The sequence below is a fragment of the Daucus carota genome, chromosome 7 (genome assembly GCF_001625215.2).
Source record: "Daucus carota subsp. sativus chromosome 7, DH1 v3.0, whole genome shotgun sequence".
In the NCBI taxonomy this organism is placed as follows: Eukaryota; Viridiplantae; Streptophyta; class Magnoliopsida; order Apiales; family Apiaceae; genus Daucus; species Daucus carota.
Genome location: NC_030387.2, coordinates 1128786 through 1149624, shown reverse-complemented (window position 1 = coordinate 1149624; position 20839 = coordinate 1128786). Strand labels below are relative to the sequence as shown.

Below are 20839 nucleotides of genomic sequence, written 5' to 3'. Positions count from 1 at the left end.
GACGTGCAGTTTAAGTGAGAAATGAGCAACAAGTCGGCTTTTTTATATAAAAAAAATATAGTTTTAGTAGAAAAAGTCGGTTACTTTCGACGCATAAACATCTCGTATTTTTAACTTATCTCCAAGCCTCATGTAATTTGTGTATTTCATGTAAGATGTAACAATTTAACATATAATAGGTCGGCAGATTTTTATTTTTTTATATACAGATCTAATTAAAAAGTGATTGTTTGGGTATGTAATACAAAAATGCTATGATTTTGAAAGTTAGAAATTTGGGGTAAAATTAGATGTTTGAGCGGGTTTGGGTATGTAATACAAAAATGCTATGACTTTGAAAGTTAGAAATTTGGGGTAAAATTAGATGTTTGAGCGGGTTAAGAGGTTTGACCATTTCAATTCGCTATTGTTAGTGTGTTATAGTTAGCGGATTGAAACATGGGTTTGAGTTCAAAAAACTACTTTGAGAAGTTTAAAAAGGAGTTTTTTGAATTAAAGATTTTAGTGTGCGTCATAAAAACCTAATAAAATAGCTATTTACGAAACAGTTTTACAAGAAATTACTAATTCAATCCGCTAGCCAAAACATCTTATTCAATCACCTAGTCAAAACATCTAATTCAATCCGCTAACTTCTAACCGCTAACAGTTAACCACTAATTCTCAAAAACAAGTTCGTAAAGTTTGATTGTTCCGCTCATAATAAAAATAATAATGAGACCAATTAATTAAAATGAACTATTCACTTGTCCCTCGTGAGAAAAAAATTGACACAAAATTTGGGCTATATAACATTCATATATAACTGATGTTTATTTCATTTTCAACCATGATTTTACTAACTTCAAACAAAAAATATGATCACATACCAAATAAAACTAAATATTCTATTTATATAATTTCCAATGATGAGAAAATTTCCTTTTTATACAAGTATATACTATATTAACACCTGTATCAAGAATCCTAAGGTCCATGCATATATATATGTTGCGTTTCTTTTGTGTAAACACATGTTGTATACTCATCAATGAAGAGGCCACTCCTTATAAATCATGAAACAGCTAGCTTGAGAGAAACATACATATGATTAGGCTATAGACCATTATTTGCTGCAAACATTTTCATTCGAAAAGAGAAGTGATCATGGTGTTATTTGCCTGGAAGAAGAAGGAGAATGAGCTGAAAAAGGAAATGCAAGTAGGGAGGTATGAACTGGGAAGGACTCTTGGAGAGGGAAATTTCGGAAAAGTGAAGTATGCCAAGAATCTTGATTCGGGCCAGTCGTTTGCTGTCAAGATCTTGGAGAAGGCCAGGATTGTTGATCAGAGGATCACTGATCAGGTTCTTCCATCTCTGCCTTTTTTTTAAGTTTTTGTTATGATCTTGCTTGATTTTTCGGAGGATTTTAGATTTTCTTGGTGAATTTTAAGGATAGTGATGGTACTAAAGGAAAAATATTAATGGTTTTTCATAACAAATTGGTTGAGGTCTTTTTAAGAAGGCTCGGTTACATGGTATCAGAACTCATCATATCCGCTATCACTTGATCCGGTGAACACTTGAGGTTTCTGGAGAAAACCTGGACAACTGGATAAAGTTACTGATTGAACTATGTTTGGATTATGCAGATAAAGAGGGAAATTGGCACATTAAAGCTGCTCAGACATCCTAACGTGGTCCGGTTACACGAGGTTTGTTTCCTCTCTGGCCTTGTCTACTGTATATTTTAATCTTAATATTCCTTCAGATAATCTGTTATTATAAGAATATACCATAAATTTCTGCAGATTTTCAGTTAGACAGGTCATACGACCTTAAACGTGTAACCTCTATAATTTATATGATATGATATATGATTGCTTCATCATTGAGTCTTTGTTATTAACACTCAATCAAGTTTTTAGTTTTATATTAGACTATTGTTTAGTATATTTTAAACAGAATAGCTTCAACTGAGGAAAGACTATATGATTAGTCTGGAGATTCAGTTAATCTGCATTCTCTGTTTTAAGAATTGTTGCAGAATCTGCTAACTTATCCAATTAGCAAAACTCCAGCTAGACCCCTTTATAATATTCACAGCATTTGGTTTGCATTGCAGCATTGTTCTTATAATGAAGATGTAGGCTCAGAAAAATAAATTCCAGTTAAGCAAATGGTTGAGTTTAGTATAATGCATGTTCTGGTAGGGCCATCGACACCTGTGAATGCAAAATCAGCTTGAAAAACTGCAGATATCCAGCTCCATGGTATAAATCCAAATCTGGCAATGGAGCAGTAGGACCCTAATGCCTTGTCCTCATTTTCGTATATCATTATTAAATCATTATGCTAATTAAAAATACGATGATCTGTATAGCCGACTGCAGAATGTAAATATAGAAGTACTCTTAAGGAAGATAAGTTGATAATTTTTAGCCTATAATTATACTAAATGTACTTCATGTTCTATATGTGCAATGCAGGTGATCGCGAGCAAAACCAAAATATACATGGTCCTTGAATATGTAAATGGTGGTGAATTGTTTGAGAGGATTGTAAGTGTTTTTTGAATAAGAAGTTTGGACTCAACTTTAAGCTGGTTTCTTGTGCTGTTTGTTCACTTATAAGTTATAACCCGATATCTTGTGTCTTCCCTTGCTTTTCAGGCTTCCAGAGGGAAACTCTCTGAGGCTGCAGGCAGAAAAATGTTTCAACAATTAATAGATGCTGTTACCTACTGCCACAATGAAGGAGTTATCCACCGGGATCTCAAGGTATCATCCGATGAATACCTGAACTCTTTATACCAGAGCTTCCATCATGATGGTCTTACGTGTTTTGTAAATTGTCTTGTATTGCAGCTAGAGAATGTCCTTGTTGATACAGACGGAAACATTAAGATATCTGATTTTGGTCTTAGTGCATTACCCCAACATTTTAGAGTATGAAATTTAACTTCATGTACATTCACATTTATAGTACTATTGTGCTTCTCCAGCTACACGCTTACTCTATCTGCTGCTCAGGAGGACGGACTATTGCATACAACGTGTGGTAGTCCAAACTACGTTGCTCCAGAAGTTCTCCAGAACAGAGGTTATGATGGTGCCACGTCTGATACGTGGTCTTGTGGCGTCATCTTATATGTTATTCTCACAGGGTACCTACAACCTTGCAGTACTATATCAGAAGGTATAAAAGAACTTTGATCTTATGGTCTACCTAGCATGAGCCTCATATGAAAGTTCTCTGTACTTCTAATTTTAATCTGTAACGTGTTCATGTCGTTGAATTTCAGGTTTTCAAGGGGACTGTAAATTTTCCCAAGGGCCTGTCCCCTGGAGCTAAAAACTTGATAAGAAGGATTCTTGATCCAAATCCCCGTACTCGAATAACTATAGATGAAATCAAACAAGATCAGTGGTTTAGAAGAAGATATACTCCTGTTTATCCTGTTCAAGATAAAGAAGGTATATGCATCAATGATGAAGCTTTCACGATACATGAGGTAATTCACAGTTGGAAACTCTCAGCAGATTATAAGTTACCTTCATATTCTTTAACTTATTTTAACCACTATTTTATTGGTGTAGTCATCCTTAGCAGAGAAAGATGCAGATTCCTCCACTTTTATAAATGCTTTTCGTCTAATTAGCATGGCCTCAAGCCTGGATCTTTCAGGCTTCTTCGAGAAAGAGGTAAGAACCTCAACCACTGCTGGACTTAAATTACTACCAGAACTTTGTATGGTCAGAGCCTAAATAAAATTCATTGTTGTCCACCAGGATGTTTCTGAGAGGACCATCAGATTTACATCTCATCATTCTCCAAAAGAATTGATGGAGGGGATTGAGGACATTGTTACACAAATGGGTTTTTTAATCCGGAAGAGAAGTGGACAGGTTAGTTAATTATCAGGCTACTTGCTGATCATTTGTTTTCTTTCTGACCCGAGTCTCCTCCTAAACCGAGCTCTGATACCATGTTAAGTTTCCAAAACACCCCAACAAGATCTTATGCTACAACGAACATTTTTCAACACAAACAACATGTAGTAAACTATATCTTGCTTATTAAATATCAACTCAAATACCCGAAAATTAACTAATTATCGCTTAATTTATGACAATGTGGTTAGCTGAAAGTGGTGCATTTGCATAAAGATCACAACAGTCCAGTTAGTCTTTCAGTTGCAGCAGAGGTTGGCCTTAAACTCAAACTCCACATTTATTTTAAATTTACTCAGCAGCTCAAATTTTCGCGAAATGATTCTTATTCGAACTCACACTCCTCTGCAACTGTATTAGGTGTTTGACATAAGCCCATCCTTGTACCTAGTTGAAGTGAGAAGAACTTGTGGAGATGCAAAAGTCTACAGACAGGTAAACCTCTTGCTCTACTTCACCCTCAGGGCAAATTTTTCACTGTTTTACTGACATTGGGTAAATCTTTTGTGCAGTTATGTGAAAAGTTATCGCATGATCTAGGAGTCCCAAGAAGCCAAGAGCTTCTGGTCACAGAATTTTGATTGTAGCTTGGTAGTTTGGTACAAACATAGGACACATTAGTTTGCTTAAGATTCTTTAGCTTTACTTGTACATAACAATTCATATTTTAGAGGGTCGAATCCTCGTATACGAATGTCAAGACATATTATTAGCGAAGAAATTATTGTACGACTTAACATCAAGATTTTGATAATACAAGGGTGCTATAATGTTATCTAGCGGAAAATTGTTTTATTCTAGAATTTTTATCTTCCAGACTCTTTTTTCCACTAAAAATCAATGTGAAGTTGTTCCAAACTAGCTTTAGGTACTGTTTGGGGTTGCTGTTGCAGACAGCAAGCAGCTTTTTACTGAAAAGCAGGTGAAAAACTGTTTGGTAAATCAAAAAGCAGATTTCCTGGACAGCAGTTTTTGGCTGAAAAGCCGTTGTTAGAAAAAGCAGGTCCTCCCATACTTTTGGAAAAAACTGCTTTTCAGCTTTTGCAGAATGCTGTTATAGATTTCATTATAAAATCTCACCAAAAACATTTTTTTTATATTATAACTCAAAATAAGTAAATATAAAAAAATTACCAAACAGTTATCTGAATTTTACAACAACACTTATTTTACCAGCATTTTTTCTGACAGTACAGCAATTTTTAATAGTACTCCCAAACAGGCCCTTAATATGCAAGAAAAAGCTTATTTTTGGACTTTGCCACACAATATTCAGCCAAACCAGCTTTAATATGCAAGAAAAAGCTTCTTTTTGGCCTTTGCCACATTTTTCACATTTTAAAAGGATCTTGGGACATGCATGGCCATTTTGTAGGCCTGATTTTGCATAAGTGGTTGAAGTTAATTCATTTGTCAACAGACAGTTGGTTATTATATCTTTAAAAAAATAATAAGAGTAAGAAATTGTCGGTTATATTAATAATAGTCTCTGTTCTAAAAGTCGGTGATTAATCACGATTAATCACCGATTAATCCCTGTTCCGTAGCTCGCCGAACTGATTAAATCTCCGATTAATCACCGATCAATCCGATTAATCTCCGATCAATTCAATTAATCCCCGATTAATCCTTGTTCCGTAACTTCACCGATTAAGTCCGATTCCCGCTTTTTACAACACTGATAATAGTTATCAAAATAATACGAATTTGTTTTCCAAATTCACTATCTGATACACTCTGTATTGGGGGTTGAGGTCCCATGCATGATAACATGAAAATGGGCTTTTGACTCCATCTATATGTTACTCCCTCCGTCCCAAATTAACTGTCTTGTTTGATTTTTTCATGGTCAATTTGACTCGACTTTGACCGAAAACTATATATACTAAATAATGAAATAAAATTATGAAAAATATATCATTGAAAAGACTATCAAATCTATTTTAAAACCTATTTTTCAGTTTTATAAAATTGTAAAAAAATAATTTTTAATTTGCAATCAAAGTTGGGTTAAATTGACCACCAAAAAGTCAAACTGGACAGTTAATTTAGGACGTAAATGAAACCACCAGAGTTGTGGATGCCAGAAGGAGTTTGTGACTGAGGTCTGACTGTCTGAGGGCGACAGACAAGCCCCAATAAGACATCATTATGGTTCAACAATTATTCGAGTCTATATTTAATTTAACGGCTTAAATCGAGAAGTGAGCAAGTAAAATTGAAAATAAAATTTTTATCAAAAATAAATCCTTGTGTTCATACTGATTTTTTAGCCAAGCACCACTAATTTATTTAAAAATTATCCGATTTGATATATTTTAGTGAGGCCGTTAAATTTCAAAATGAACAAATAATACAAAACAGGAATATTAGACAAGGAATAATAAGAATTAAAATCACAAGTTAAAAAAGGAATTATGTTTGCAACAGTAATAAACTATTAATAATTTAAATAAAATATCGGTAGCACACCAGTTCTTATTTGAAAAATCACAAAAATATCTGAGTATATAAATTATGACATGGTATACAAATATAAACAAAACAATAATTGTTCAGCTACTTGATCTTGAAGGCCAGCGATATTTTGAGCAGACGAGAAATTAATATTCACCTAAATTTGACTAAAAATGGATCACAACTTTGCCATCACTGTGTTAAGTGCAACTCCAACCCAACACCAAAACATCATTTTGATGTCAAATTTGGTGTCAAATTCACTCCAACCCAACACCAATTTGGTGTAAAGTTGACACCAAATTTGGTGTCAAATATTGATTTGGTGCAACTTTTACACCAAATTTGGAGTTTTCCAAAATACCTACTATACCCTCACATATGTTAATGAAAACAAAATTATTCCATCTATTTCCCATTAAAGTTGTTTTATTTTATATTATTTATTCTTTAATCATAGTTGTTTTAAATTTTCTTTTTTTACTATTTTACTCAAGATTTTTATTTATTTCCAAATATCAATAAATTTATATTCTTATATAAAAAATATGTTTTTTTAAATAGATTTGATTAAAAATAAAATAAACAATAATTAAAATATAAATTAAATAAAACTAAAAAGTTTGCATTACTTTTGCATGAAACCATGATTACGTGACCTGCCTATGCATCTAAAATGAATATGCAGTACACCATCTGAAGAAACAGCAGCATGATAATAACTAGTTTTCTGGAAAATCATCCAGGGAACCTCCAAACTTTTTCAAATATTCATCTGCATTCCTTTTTTCCCATATTCTGGCTTTTTCAGTTTGATAATACTGAAGTTGAAATGGCTCAGTCATTAAACTTAAATCTTTAGCCATGGTCAGTCATTAAACTTAAATCCTTGTTTATTGAACATGTTAAAATTTAAGTACAAATTCAATATTGATATAAATAACTTAAAAGGAGAGAATATTCCATTTAATGTGTAAAAGATTCTTTTTGGTGTAGGATATGGTGTTGATAGGTTGGAGTGAAATTTTGATTTGGTGTAGTTTTCACACCAAATTGGTATGTTTTTCACACCAAAATGGTGTCATGGGTTGGAGATGGTCTAAGTCGCTTTTATGCGAATTAAATAAAACTGATAAGTCACGCCTCATATTGCTGCGACCACTAATCCCCATTTTCTGCATATCATTTTCTAAGGCTCGTCTTTTCAACAATTTGCTTATCATTATCAACTTAACAACTTGCACCACTCTACAGTCAAAAAATCTTAATCCAACATTACATGATTGATTATCTCCATTACCTGCATGTAATTATTGTAATCACATTATACAGTGTAATTAGCTAAAATACATCCAATTTGGCTAAATTTAAACTCGTAACTTATAATTTAACGTGACTTAATGACAGTTAATGTGATAATCTCGAAATTTTAAATGTCAGTTAGGATAATTTTGACTTACCAATGAGTGATTGAAAATATAATATTAAAAATAAAATTGATCTATGAATACTTTATGATTTATGGACAATAATTATTAAAAAAGGTTAAAAAAGTTAAGTAAAATAAAATAAAAATACTTCAAACTAACTTCACTTAAATCAGTTTCTGATTCATTACACAAATCATCAATATTGTCATATGGTGTAACCGACTAATTATGAAAGATGAGAAACCTTTTACAACAGAGAAACAACAGTTAAACAGAGGATTATTAATTATTCTTCCCACATCTGTGGTTATATTTCTGTCTTAAACCAAGACACATCTATAATCTAGTTTCATGTAGACCATATGTAACACCTGTAGATATCATCACATGCAGATACATTTCATCATTTATTGAACAAGCCCACTTCCATTATATATGCAGAAGCTAGCCACAGAGCAATAAACAAAGAGAAGTGATCATCATGGTGCTATTTGCATGGAAGGAGAAGGGGAATGAGCAGAAAAAGAGAATGCAAGTGGGGAAGTATCAGCTGGGGAGGACTCTTGGAGAGGGGAATTTCGGAAAAGTGAAGTTTGCTATGAGTCTTGATTCGGGCCAGTCGTTTGCTGTCAAGATCTTGGAGAAGACCCGGATTGTTGATTGCAGGATCACTGATCAGGTTAGTACATCTTCTCGGGTCTGCTAAATGAGTCATAACTCTGTAATAGTATGATATTGTCTGTTCTGAGCGATGTGGGATAACTCCTAACACGTCTGAACGTTAGGGATAAATTGGGGGCTCTGGCATATTCAGCGCGGAAGTTTCAGGTGGGATAACTGAACAAAGTGTACTAATTTGTGTGCCCTGTTTAAAATTTGCAGATAAAGAGGGAAATTTGCACTCTGAAGCTCCTGAGACATCCTAACGTGGTCCGGTTACACGAGGTTTTTTACTCTATGATCCTGATGATGTTTTCTTCCCTACCCCTAGCAAGTGAATATACTGTATTAACAATCTTACTTGATTTGTAATGAATGAGCAGGTGATCGCAAGCAAAAGCAAGGTATACATGGTTCTGGAATATGTGGATGGCGGTGAATTGTATGAGCAAATTGTAAGCATTTTTCGATGTATAAATTTCAGACTTACCTTCAGGCTGTTTCCAACTTTCCATGTGCTCTTTGTTTACATCTGTGATCAGATCCAACAATCTTGTGGTTTCCCCTGATTTTTAGGAAACCAAAGGGAGACTCTCGGAGGCTGCAGGCAGGAAAATGTTTCAACAATTAGTAGACGGCATTAGCTACTGCCATAACAAAGGTGTTTTTCACCGCGATCTCAAGGTATTGTCCTATACATAGCTGAACCCTTTAAAGAATATCACAGGCTCAGAACTTCTTGCAATATCTTGTAATGCAGCTAGAGAATGTCCTGGTAGATGCAGAAGGAAACATAAAGATATCTGATTTTGGTCTTGGTGCATTACCTCAACATATCAGAGTATGCAATCTAATTTTACGCTACATCTACATTATATTAGTAACATTGTTATACTTCAGTTAGGCATTTGCTTTTATCTACTCCTCAGGATGACGGATTGTTGCACACAACCTGCGGTAGTCCCAACTACGTTGCTCCAGAAGTTCTGCACAACAAGGGTTATGACGGTGCTGCATCTGATACGTGGTCTTGTGGCGTCATGTTATATGTAATTCTCACAGGGTATCTACCGTTTGATGACAGAAACATTGCAGTACTATATCAGAAGGTATAAAACAACTACGATGTTTACCTTGGATGAACCTCTTGTGAAATTTCTCCATACGCTAACTAATATAAAACATCCAAGTAAATTTCCTTGGTGGATTTCAGATTTTCAAAGGGGATGTGCATATTCCCAAGAGACTGTCCGCGGGAGCTAGAAACTTGATAAGAAGGATTCTTGATCCAGAACCTCGTACTCGAATAACAATGTCTGAAATTAAGGATGATCAATGGTTTAAGCGGAACTATACTCCTGCAAATCACGATGAGGATGAAGAAGATACATGCATGGCTGTTGAAGTTTCGACGATTCATAAGGTAATCCACAATTGGATACTCTAGTCTCAGCAGAGAAAAAATAAATCAACCTTCACAATCTGAAATTAAGTTTTACCAACTCTAAAGAGATGCTTTTTCAATGGTGCAGTCGCCCTCAGCCGAAAAAGATCTAGCTTCGCATGCTCTTATCAATGCTTTCCAGCTAATTGGCATGTCCTCAGGCCTGGATCTTTCGGGCTTATTTGAGAAAGAGGTTAGAACCACTGCTAAGTTAACTATTTACTAAAAAGTGCGATACTAAGATTTCAAAGTCGCAAGATCATACAATCCTTTCTTTTCATGCTTCAGGATGTTTCTGAGAGGAAAATCAGGTTTACATCTAACCATTCTCCAAAAGAACTGATCGAGCGGATTGAGGACATAGTTACACAGATGGGGTTTAAAGTCAAGAAGAGTAGTGGAAAGGTTAGTTGAGGATCCGCCTAGTACTGATCTTTTCTGTTTCTTCGCGATGAATTCCTTCTTCAAACTATTTTTTTATTGAATCTTAAGTCGACTGTCAAGCGATTAAACTGATTGTGATCTAATCTTGTCATTATGCTTAGCTCAAAATGGTTCGCTTGCATAAAGATCATAAAAGCCCGGTTAGTCTCTCAGTGGAAGCAGAGGTTAGCTTTAGACTCCATTACAAAGTGCATTTTAATGTTCCTTAGCAGCTAACCTATTATTAGTATCTCATAATAACTCATACTGCATTGCAATTGCACTAGGTGTTTGACATTAGCCCATCCTTGTACATAGTCGAAGTACGAAAAACTTGTGGAGATGCTGTAATGTACAGAAAGGTAAGTCTCTCTTGCTTTTCCTAGCTTTTAAGTGCGATATTATACCATATACTGACATTGGGATATCTTCTGTGCAGTTGTGTGAAAAGTTAGAGTGCGATCTAGGCGTCATAAGAAGCTAAGAGCTTCCGCACAGAGAATTTTAATGGCCAGGCCTGGTATATATACAGGACATTAGACCCTTAGCTCCAACTTGTAAAGAGCTGGTTTTTACAACATTTTGCAGAAGAGATTTGGTTTAAGACAATCTGGACTTGTAGTTCTAGAGAATATACAAAGGACGTGTTTCTGATTACGAATGAGAAATGAAAAGTGAAGACATCTGGAAAAGGTTTAAATCTGAAGTAGAGGGATTCAGAACAATACAAGTTCATGGTCCCTGCCAGTCGATTACGAGGACCTTTTAAATGGCATGTTAGTTTCTGCCAGTCGATTGCGAGAACCTTATAAATGGTGGTTTCTAGTCGTTGGATGAATATCCAACAGCCAGAATTACAAACATTTTTCTTAATATGGCCAACGGTTTTTAACCGATGGACGGAGTCTCGTCCAACGCTTTTTAACCGCTGGACGGGGTCATTTTACTTGTCCAGCGGTTAAAAAGGTTGACATATTAAAATTTTGTTATAATCACTGGATATTCATCCAATGATCAAGAACTAGCATGCCAGTTAAAAGGTCCTTGGCTATCAACTGCCAAGGACCAGGACCCACAATACAATTAAGTGTTGTATTTTTCAATCTTGACAAGTGTTGCAAGAAGAGAATTTGCCTTGTGTGTTTACATTTCATTTTGTCAAAAGAGTTTGCTCAATTTATAATGATTGTGATTCCAAATCAACGAAACGTCAAATTATAAAAGCATAAATTTTGTAGCTGATATTGGGGAGTTGGCCCTGTTTGTCATAATTGTAACAAATAATGACCCAAATATCACATTCTATTAAAATGATCCTAAATATAATTTGAAGATGCAACTTTAAGTTGTGTTTATATAAAACGCCACATCATAGATAGCGATGGCCTTTTTTCTAGAGAGATGATCCTCCTTCTCTCTAGGTTTTTTCTTTTCCCGCCCAATCTTTTCAACCCAGCCGCCCCTTGATCGCCTTGGACCGCCGCCGCCCGACACGAGTCCACTCTCACCACCCAGTCCAAACATTTCCCCTCACCCCCCCCCCCCCCCCTCTACCATAGTACCATTCTATTTTCCTCTTTTCCCAAATCTGTGAGTGCCCATGGCTCACGCCCCAACTGCTCCGGCGCCGCCTGACCCCAACCCGCCGGACCTTGATGCAACAGTAATGGATGTTCTTCCTCTTGCCTCTAGTGGTGGCAACAGCTTGGCTCTTGCTATTGCTTTGGCCAACGAAGCTCAAAATCATTCCTCTTTTGACAACGCCGCCCAAATGCCTGTGACGGCGCTCTTTGCAAGCACTCAGGCAGCGTCCGCCTCTACTGAGTCTGTAAACATGGCCTCCAATACCAGCGCCTGAGCTGTGCCTCCTGTGCTTGGTGTTGATTTACAAGCGCGCTCCCAGGCGATAACCCATCAGCACATCATGATTGACATTGGTACATTCTTAACTGCTCATGGTTAATCTATGCAAGAATTTGTTCAGTTCCAAAGCTCTAAATATGGTCGTAACACTAATGAATTTGGTCTTGTGAGACCCAGTACTATTGAGTCCTTGAAAGAGAATTTTAAGGTAAGGGAAGGGGTGTTGCGCCTCTCTAGCCCCTTGGACTGATGGGGCTTCATTCCAGAAAAATGTTATCAAAAAGGTTTCTACATGGATTAAACTTGTTGATGTTCCCTACTCTTATTGGACCAAAGCCGGACTTGGTTACATAGCTCGCGTTGTTGTCATCCCCATCTCTTCAGACAAGCAGACGACCACTTTTAACCCAATTAAGTATGCTGGGGTTTTAGTGGAAATTCAATATGAGTGTTCTTATCCTAAAGCTGTCTGGGTGCCTGTTATTGATGATGACTCGGGTGAGATTACTAAGGTGAAGGTTGGGATTGAATACAGCTCAGTTCCATAATCGTGTTCATTTTGCAAAGCTTTTGGTCATTATGACTCCAAGTGTGAGAAGAACCCTACTTATGTTAAGCCCCCTGCCAACAAGAAAGCCCCTGGAAAAAACAAAGGAAAAAGCAAGTCCAATGAATTCATGGGTTGTGAGGTCGAGCCTGACCCCGTGCCCCCCCCCCCCCCCCCCGATGCTACCCCGGTACATGCCCCTCCCCCTCCCCCTGTGACTGCTTCTGCCCCTGCGATATGCACTTCAAACCAATTTGATGTTTTGGAGGATGGAGAAATTGGAAATACTATTTTGACTGAGATCATGGATATTGGTTCTTCTGGGTTTGTTGCTCCAGTTGGTGGTGTTGTGTCTGAAATGCCCGTCAAATTTTTTATTATTTTTTTAAAGTTAAAAACGCTACTTAAAATGGTGTTTTGGGTTCAAATAGTTACTTTAAGTTGTGTTTTGAGTGCAAAACGCTACTTTAGCTAGGGTTACTTTTATTTTAAGTGGCGTTTTTGATGAAAACATATCAGTTACTTTGCAAGAAGGTTTACAATTTGAAGAAAAATTAGAACATACGGTAAAACTAAATATATTATGTACCTCACTTCATGTGGTCCAGGAAGCTGCTCACCCTAGAAAGCATCATTAACTAGAGGAAAACTGTTACGGGCAGGAGCAGGAGTAGGCAATCTCTCCCATGCCCAGAGCTGTAGTAGTAATAGGCACCCAACAAGCTCCTCAACATCAACTTTGCAACCATCGCAAAGCTTTCTATACATACGCGTGAATACAACACGAGTTAATCCCGTAAGCGCTCCGCTGAGCTCATTCCAATGAAGAACGCCGAAATCGGCAATACGAAGAGGAAGTTCTGCAGTGTGCAGAAAAAGAGTCAAGGAATCTTCAATGAAGTCCATGAAGTGGACAATTTAAGAATGATACCGTTCATGAAAGGTAACTCAATCACAAGGGTATTTTTATTCCAGACTAGTAACTATTGTATGGAATTAGTAATTTCTCAATATATAATCTCATGCACTCCATTTTAAATTAATGGGTGCAGATTCCTAGTCCCTAAATACAGAGTATCGAGTGAGCAGATTTTATGGATCAGGGGTCGAGGATGGCGATAATAGATCCAGTCTACAATTTAACATACATCAGTGATATGAGTCGAGCACAACCACCCTCTAGATATCAAAATTAGTAAAGGCATGTGGCAACAGATATGATTACATGAGAATTAAACAGGAAAAGAATTCAAAATGTGTTCATTGGTAAGACCGTTATAGTTTCCAAGTAATATCCTTGGTATAAATCTGGAAGAAAAAAGTTTGGAAGATGACAGACAACACCCATAATTATTGGGATCAAAATCACTCTATAGATATTAGATTGGAGATTAAGATCAAATCCATGATAATGAATATCTTTTCCCACCAAGGCTATCTATCTATTTATATTATCAATTGCACTCGCCATGGATTGGGAGAGAGGGAATTATTAGTAAAGTCTTGGTCATGCAAATATGGGAAATATGGGAAATATGGCAAATATTTGACATCTTGCAAATATTGTTTTGTGTCTCTCTTCATCTTCACTCTACTACAAGGCATCCAGGTTGCAATATATATTGGCAAGATGTCGTTATTTACAAACAGAAAGCCAAACGTAATTGCAAGAATAAGTGATATGGGAAAGAAATCTCACCCCTGTATGAACGTACTTTAGAGTCAAAAATGAGACAGTGTCCTGGGCAATTCATTGGTTTTAGCGCAAACTGTTGCCCCTCAACCTGCAGCATGCATATCCATCATCCAATCTTAAAGTTAAAACCATTATGCACAACGAAACACTGAAATATCAATGTATTTCAAAGTGTGTGTTTTGTCCATCCAAGAAAGTGATAGGTAAACATCTAACATCTGTAATAGCGATTATGTCCACGAACATTCTATAGACATATCTTAAAAGCATAAATCCCACCACAGACATTCTGATCAGCTATACCAAGTTAACTGTCTAGCTTGAGGGACCAATTGGGCTAAATGTACACAATTACTACAAATAACTAGAAGGTACGATCAAATCATGAAAACTCTGGTAACATATATGGCAATACCTCCCCAACTCTTTCCCTGAAAGATATACAAAGGAAACTTAACCCAAAATTTAACATATGGTTTAACAATGAAAGCACCGTCACTGAGTTAGTTTAGTATGCTAACTCTGGTTTCCATGACGATTCAATCAGAGGAAAACATGGATAAAATTATATAAAAACTCAACATGGAAAACTCGGAATACACAAATTCTACTCACACAATTAACATGGTCTCCATCTAGCTTCATTTTCAAATTACAATATTTGCACAACATAATCACAACATGGCAAAATATAAGCATCAAGCAATCACCTCATCTGTATGGTTTGAAAATGCAAATCATGTGAAAGTTGTAACTATATCTAACCTCAAGTGCAAACATGTTCTCCTTGTAGTTTGCGGCATGACCAGAGGTTTCCCAGAGCTGCATTTCCACATAATAGGAGTCGAAACCTGTCAAGAACCAAGTACATAGACATCAATTTCAAACTGAAAAAGTAGCAATCTGCATGATAACATGAAATATAAACTGACTTCTTTGTAGCCTCTCTTCCAGTACTGAGACCTTAAAAACTCCAGCAACTTGAGGCAAATTTGGCGACCATGAGGAAGAATGATACGGCTTCCTGGGCTAAAATTCTTCCAGAATGCAAGTATATCTTAGAAATATTTTTTACACTGTATGATATGCAATCTGAATTTATTAGCAATCCTACCTAAGTTTGTGGAAAGTGAAAAATTCTTGCTTCTTTCCCAGCTCTCTGTGATCATATTTCTTTGCTTCTTCGAACTGAGCAAAGAAAGCCTGCAAAAGTTTTACCATAACAAGCATATGGAGTTACAATCTCAAACATCTTAATAAAATATACGGTAAGGATGAGAATTAATGATAACAGTAGAGGAAGAGAAGCACTGTTCATGGTAGAAATATATCGGAGTCACAATATCAAGCATGAGAATTAAATATGAAAGGAGAGGAGGAGAAGCATTGTTCCATATTGGACCAACGAATTCCTAAAACTGTAAGGTTTTGATATATCCTTCATGTTCAATCAATGATGTTTCTGCTGCTATAGACTAGCTATATACATCCATCTAAATCATCAAAAATGACTTATTGTAGTAGAATCAGTAAAATAGGTTTTCAAAATTATACTAGTAACAATATAACTTTAGTTACCTAACAAAATGAAATTACATTTACAATCAAAGAAGCAAAATTTGATATTGTTAGTAGGACACAACACTATTAGAGAATCTAACTATTAAACAGAAGATGTCAACAAGGTTGTTAAGGTGCTAAGATAGATGACGACATTGAGGTGCTTGCCTAGAAAAACTAAGACACTCGAGGATAACAAGCGAACTAATAAGAATTTGTACACTCAATCTATCTATGACAATAAAACATTATAACAATTCGATTATTACTACAAAATCTCAATATAAATCCACAAAACACATGCATATATATACATAAAGGTATGAATTACACTACACCCAAACTTGAACGACATCTTAATAAAGAGTAGCAAATAATTTAAAGAATTTAGGATAAAATGTCCAACAGAGTTGCCTTGAAACGTTTTTGATCTGGATAAGATATTCCATAAATTCTTTGTAAGCTCTCCCGCTATTCGTCAGCCCGCTAATAGGCAGATGAAGCCTGAAATTTACATTAATTAAGTAAATAAAGAAACTACTGTGTTCCTGATTTATAGTCTCACGCAAAGCGCCTCACCTTCAAACAACAAAATGCCTTGACAAAAGATGTATCTGGTAAATTGTTGATGATTTCAACCTGGTATAGTAAATACATTGGTAAAAGAATCATAAAGCAAACTGTCATAGATCAAATAATGAAGCAAATAAAATTTCGCTAACCTAAAATTTATTTTCAGAAAACATATCAAGGCCTGTTCCTTAGAAACTTCGATTCTCTCAGAAGGTTGTTTTTCCTGAAACAAAGATAATATCAGGTAAGCAGTAATGCATCAGGGTGGGTCCTCGGAGAGGAAAGTTCACAAGAAATGCTTGATAAGGGACCGGGATATGTTAAGTGATTAAATCGCAAGCACATATATTGCATACAACAAGTTCACCTTGGCAAGATTAATATGAATATAAAAATAATTCAAAAGATTCCGAAAACACATAGAGACTGGCACTGCTCGAGAAACTAACTTTTCTTGGAGTCGCTGCATGTTGGACTGTTACCAATACTCCTTGCAGGAACAACTACCATCCTTAAAGTGGTGAAAACGATGTCGGTCCCTTATTATGATTTCACGATTAAAAGCCATAGAAACAAGTTTTGCTGCCTCGTGACAATCAGTACAGATCCGCAAGTTCTTGACTATTCTAATAGATTCTGGAGGACTAATAGCTATGAGACCAAAGGCGATTGCAAGTTTCTCACTATGTCTAAAAAGAGCAGTTTCCTTGTCCTCCTCATCAACATCATATGAGACCTCATTTGTATCTGGTGAGTAACCCATTACTTTCAATCTTTTAGACATTTCGGTCAGCATCTCCTCTATCTCATGAATCCTAGGATGCGCCCTATCACCTGCTAGGAATTCATGAACAACACCAGTTGCCTCAATTGCACTGCAACCTGGAGTTTTAACCACGCTGTTCTGCGTCATCATCCCTCTAATTTCTCCAACATCATGCCAATTACCTTTTGATGCATATATATTAGATAATAAGACATGAAACCCATCATGATCAGGTTGAAGTTCAATAAGCTTCCTTCCTATCCTCTCTCCCATTTCATTATCACCATGTTTTTTACAAGCACCAAGCAGTGCACCCCAAGTAGCAACTTCAGGAACCATAGGCATGCTTTCAATTAGCTCCTCTGCTTCTTTTAGCAATCCAGCACGCCCAAGTAGATCAACCATACATCCATAATGTTTAATGTTAGGTGCAATTCCATGTTTCTGAATCATGCTTTCAAAATGGCTGCGACCCTCCTCGACTAAACCCATATGGCGACAAGCACTAAGAACAGACACAAATGTTATCTCATTAGGCTCTACGCCACATTTCTTCATAACTGAAAACGTTTCAAGTGACTTTTCTACAACACCATTCATTGCAAGCCCAAGAATTAGTGCATTCCAAGATGACACGCCCTTCTCCTCCATACCAAGAAAAACTTCCTGTGCATTCTTTACACACCCACATTTCATGTACATGTCTACGAGGGTTGTGCCAAGAAGAGCATTGATCTTGAAACCATTCTTCCTTATGTAGGCATGTACCCATTTTCCTTGTGAAAGGGCAGCTAGGTGGGTGCAAGCTGAGATCACACTAACAAATGTGACTTCATCCGGCCTCACTTCTTGATGAAGCATCATTTGAAACAATGTTAATGTTTCAGCAAAGAGACCAAGTTGGGCATAACCGGATATCATTGCGCTCCATGTTACAATATCTTTCTCTGTCATAGAGTCGAATAACTCTCTGGCCTTGTCACTTTTGCCACATTTCAAGTAACCAGAGATCATAGAGTTCCATGATATTTGATCCAACTGGCAGCTCACTTTAAATAAATTTTCCGCAGCCAATATATTCCCACATGTCGAATACATGTGAATTAAAGCATTTTGAAGGTTAACATAAGAATCAATTCCAATTCTTAAGCTTAATCTATGAATCATCTCTCCTGTCTTGACAATAGACAAATGTGTGCATGCAGAAAGTACACTCACCAACACAACCTCGTCCATTCCAATCCCACAACAATTCATTTCGGCAAACATAGTCAACGCCTCTTCATACATCCCACTCTGCTCATAACACGAAATCAAAGCAGTCCACGAAACCAGATCCTTCGCACCAACCTCGTCAAACAACCGACGAGCCTCACTCAATCTCCCACACCGACCTAACAAAACAATCATCGAATTCGAAGCAATCACATTCCTTTCAGGCATCGAATCATACATAACCTTAGCCTCATTCACATCTCCCATCATAACATACCCCGCCAACATCGAATTCCACGACACCAAGTCTCGAACACCACTCCCATCAAACACCTTCCTTGCATCCCTTACTCTGCCACAACCAACATACATACTAATCAAAGTATTCTTGACATAAACATCAACCTCAAACCCAACCTTCACAACATGATTATGCACTTGTCTCCCCTCAAACACATACCCTCTAGACCCCATAGCTTGCACAAGAATTGGGTAAGTATAATTATCAGCACCCTCATTGTTCAACAACATCATTCTATAGAAAAAGACAGCACCTTTAGCACAATTCTTATTCAAACAAGCCCTCATCATGGTATTATAAATAAACCCATTTGGGTTCTGAACACAATTGAAAATCCAGCAAGAATAATCAATATGAATAAAGGATGATAAAGTAGAGAACTTTAGAAGCTTACTTGCAGCATATGTGTCTTTTATATAAGCAGTGGTGATCATTTGAGAGAGTATTTGATTGAATTGACTGTAATTTTGACATTTAAGCAGAAGGGTGTTCAAGATTTCTAGATTTATTGTCGATTTAATGGTTCTTGCAACACTTTGCTTTGGCAGATTCATATGTGTGCGAGTTTAAGAATAGTGTGCAAGTACAGATGATATTGAAGTTGCGGGAGTTTGAGATTTTATTAGAACTTCTTGTTTTTTCGAAAACGTAGTAAAGTTTAACATTTGCCAGATTTTTGTTTGCACAAAAAGAAATATTGATCAGTGTATTTAACCGGTCATTTCAATAAAATGTACTCTCTCCGTCCCCCTGAGTTGTATACAGACGGTGACGCGACACGGACTTTAATGTTCATGTAAAGTATATTTTTATAACTTATTTTTAAGATTTTTTTTTTCTGAATAAAAGTTTGAATGTTATATTTTTATTCAGAAAAAGAAAATTTTAAAAATAAGTTATAGAACTATCTTTTACAAGAGCATTGAAGTGCGTGTCGAGCAGTGAAAAAGAAACATATAGAATTAAATGGGACGGAGGGAGTATTTGATTGTGATTTTATTGTATATTATTAGATTATATATTATATATTTGATTTTAACTTAATTCGGACTTTAAATAAAATCTGATTTTTTAGTATAATTTGGACACTAACTCTTTAATTTTTAGTATAACTAGTTGAGAAGCCGCGCGTTGCGGCAGCCTATAAAAATAAAAATTATATTAATAACTCAAAATTAATATTTGTAGAATAAATAAATTTTATATTATAAGTATCTTGATGCAATACCAATATTAATATTTTAAATTACAAAATTGGTCTATAATTCATGAGTGAACAAATAAAAATAAATTTCTGCATGTAATTAATGATATAAAGCAAAACAAATCTTAATTTTAGTTATGGTCTTTTTTGAAAAGTAATCTTGCTCTTCACTGACATTTTATTAACTTTTCAAAACACTATTTTTTAAACATATACATTACCCCCGCATATAAAAAGCATGCCGCTCTCTTTTAATCGATGACATCTAGCAATATACATCGATTGGTCAATAAAATAGACAGTAAATTTTGCAAGAACATGAGTGTATCAAAGTTTAAAAGATATTGAGATGAAAGCGGTCTATAACTAATTAACTAGACTTGCTTGCAACAACCTTTATTTTCTTCATACTGTATAAAGAGTCTTCACTTAAAAGGTGTTTTAACCGAGCAAACAGATATTGTGGAAGCGTTGCATGAATAATATTTTCTTGTATACAAAGTAAACCATATAAAAATTAACAACAAACATGTTCGATGAACAAAACAAATATTATAAAAAAAATAAGGAACAAACATATATTACTGATAGTTAATTTACTGAAATTTCATCCATCAATATCATGTCAAAGACTATATTGTTCTCCCGTGTTTGAATTCGCCGACTCCCACATCCGGCAAACTCTTACTTTTATCAGCCAATCATCTCTTTCGCCATTTCAAATATCTAACATATTGTAACTCATTGTATTAGATGGTGAAGACAAAT

The 20839-nt window shown here is 35.8% G+C and overlaps 3 protein-coding genes across 12 annotated transcripts; 2 read left to right on the top strand and 1 right to left on the bottom strand.

Annotated features, from left to right (window-relative positions):
• Positions 1-986: 986 nt before the first annotated feature.
• Positions 987-4748, top strand: LOC108195210 (CBL-interacting serine/threonine-protein kinase 1). The gene is given in 13 exon segments (XM_017362163.2): positions 987-1344; positions 1632-1694; positions 2469-2540; positions 2652-2759; positions 2847-2927; positions 3012-3151; positions 3153-3177; positions 3284-3493; positions 3579-3683; positions 3771-3887; positions 4124-4186; positions 4293-4367; positions 4445-4748. Coding segments are annotated over 13 exon segments (1326 nt in total). The 5' UTR covers positions 987-1146; the 3' UTR covers positions 4514-4748.
• Positions 4749-7964: 3216 nt separating this feature from the next.
• On the bottom strand, positions 7965-19532 carry LOC108196424 (pentatricopeptide repeat-containing protein At3g62890). Of its 10 annotated transcripts, none has more exons than XM_064081056.1 (11): positions 17035-19532; positions 16735-16808; positions 16592-16651; positions 16427-16516; positions 15567-15655; positions 15385-15489; positions 15218-15303; positions 14456-14540; positions 13346-13616; positions 8970-13109; positions 7965-8806 (listed from the first exon to the last, which is right to left on the bottom strand). In XM_064081056.1, the coding sequence occupies exon 1, from the start codon at positions 19419-19421 to the stop codon at positions 17064-17066; it is 2358 nt and encodes a 785-aa protein (XP_063937126.1). In that variant the 5' UTR covers positions 19422-19532; the 3' UTR covers positions 7965-8806; positions 8970-13109; positions 13346-13616; positions 14456-14540; positions 15218-15303; positions 15385-15489; positions 15567-15655; positions 16427-16516; positions 16592-16651; positions 16735-16808; positions 17035-17063. The 10 variants fall into 10 exon arrangements, with proteins under 10 accessions (XP_063937126.1, XP_063937127.1, XP_063937128.1 ...); XM_064081057.1 differs by having other exon boundaries at positions 8970-12848; XM_064081058.1 differs by having other exon boundaries at positions 8970-10100.
• LOC108196425 (CBL-interacting serine/threonine-protein kinase 1) lies at positions 8301-11492 on the top strand. The gene is made up of 12 exons (XM_017363705.2): positions 8301-8498; positions 8702-8764; positions 8863-8934; positions 9056-9163; positions 9240-9320; positions 9409-9588; positions 9693-9902; positions 10012-10116; positions 10212-10328; positions 10469-10531; positions 10634-10708; positions 10786-11492. Exons 1-12 carry the CDS (start codon positions 8301-8303, stop codon positions 10828-10830), a joined length of 1317 nt encoding a protein of 438 aa, XP_017219194.1. The 3' UTR covers positions 10831-11492.
• Positions 19533-20839: the final 1307 nt, after the last annotated feature.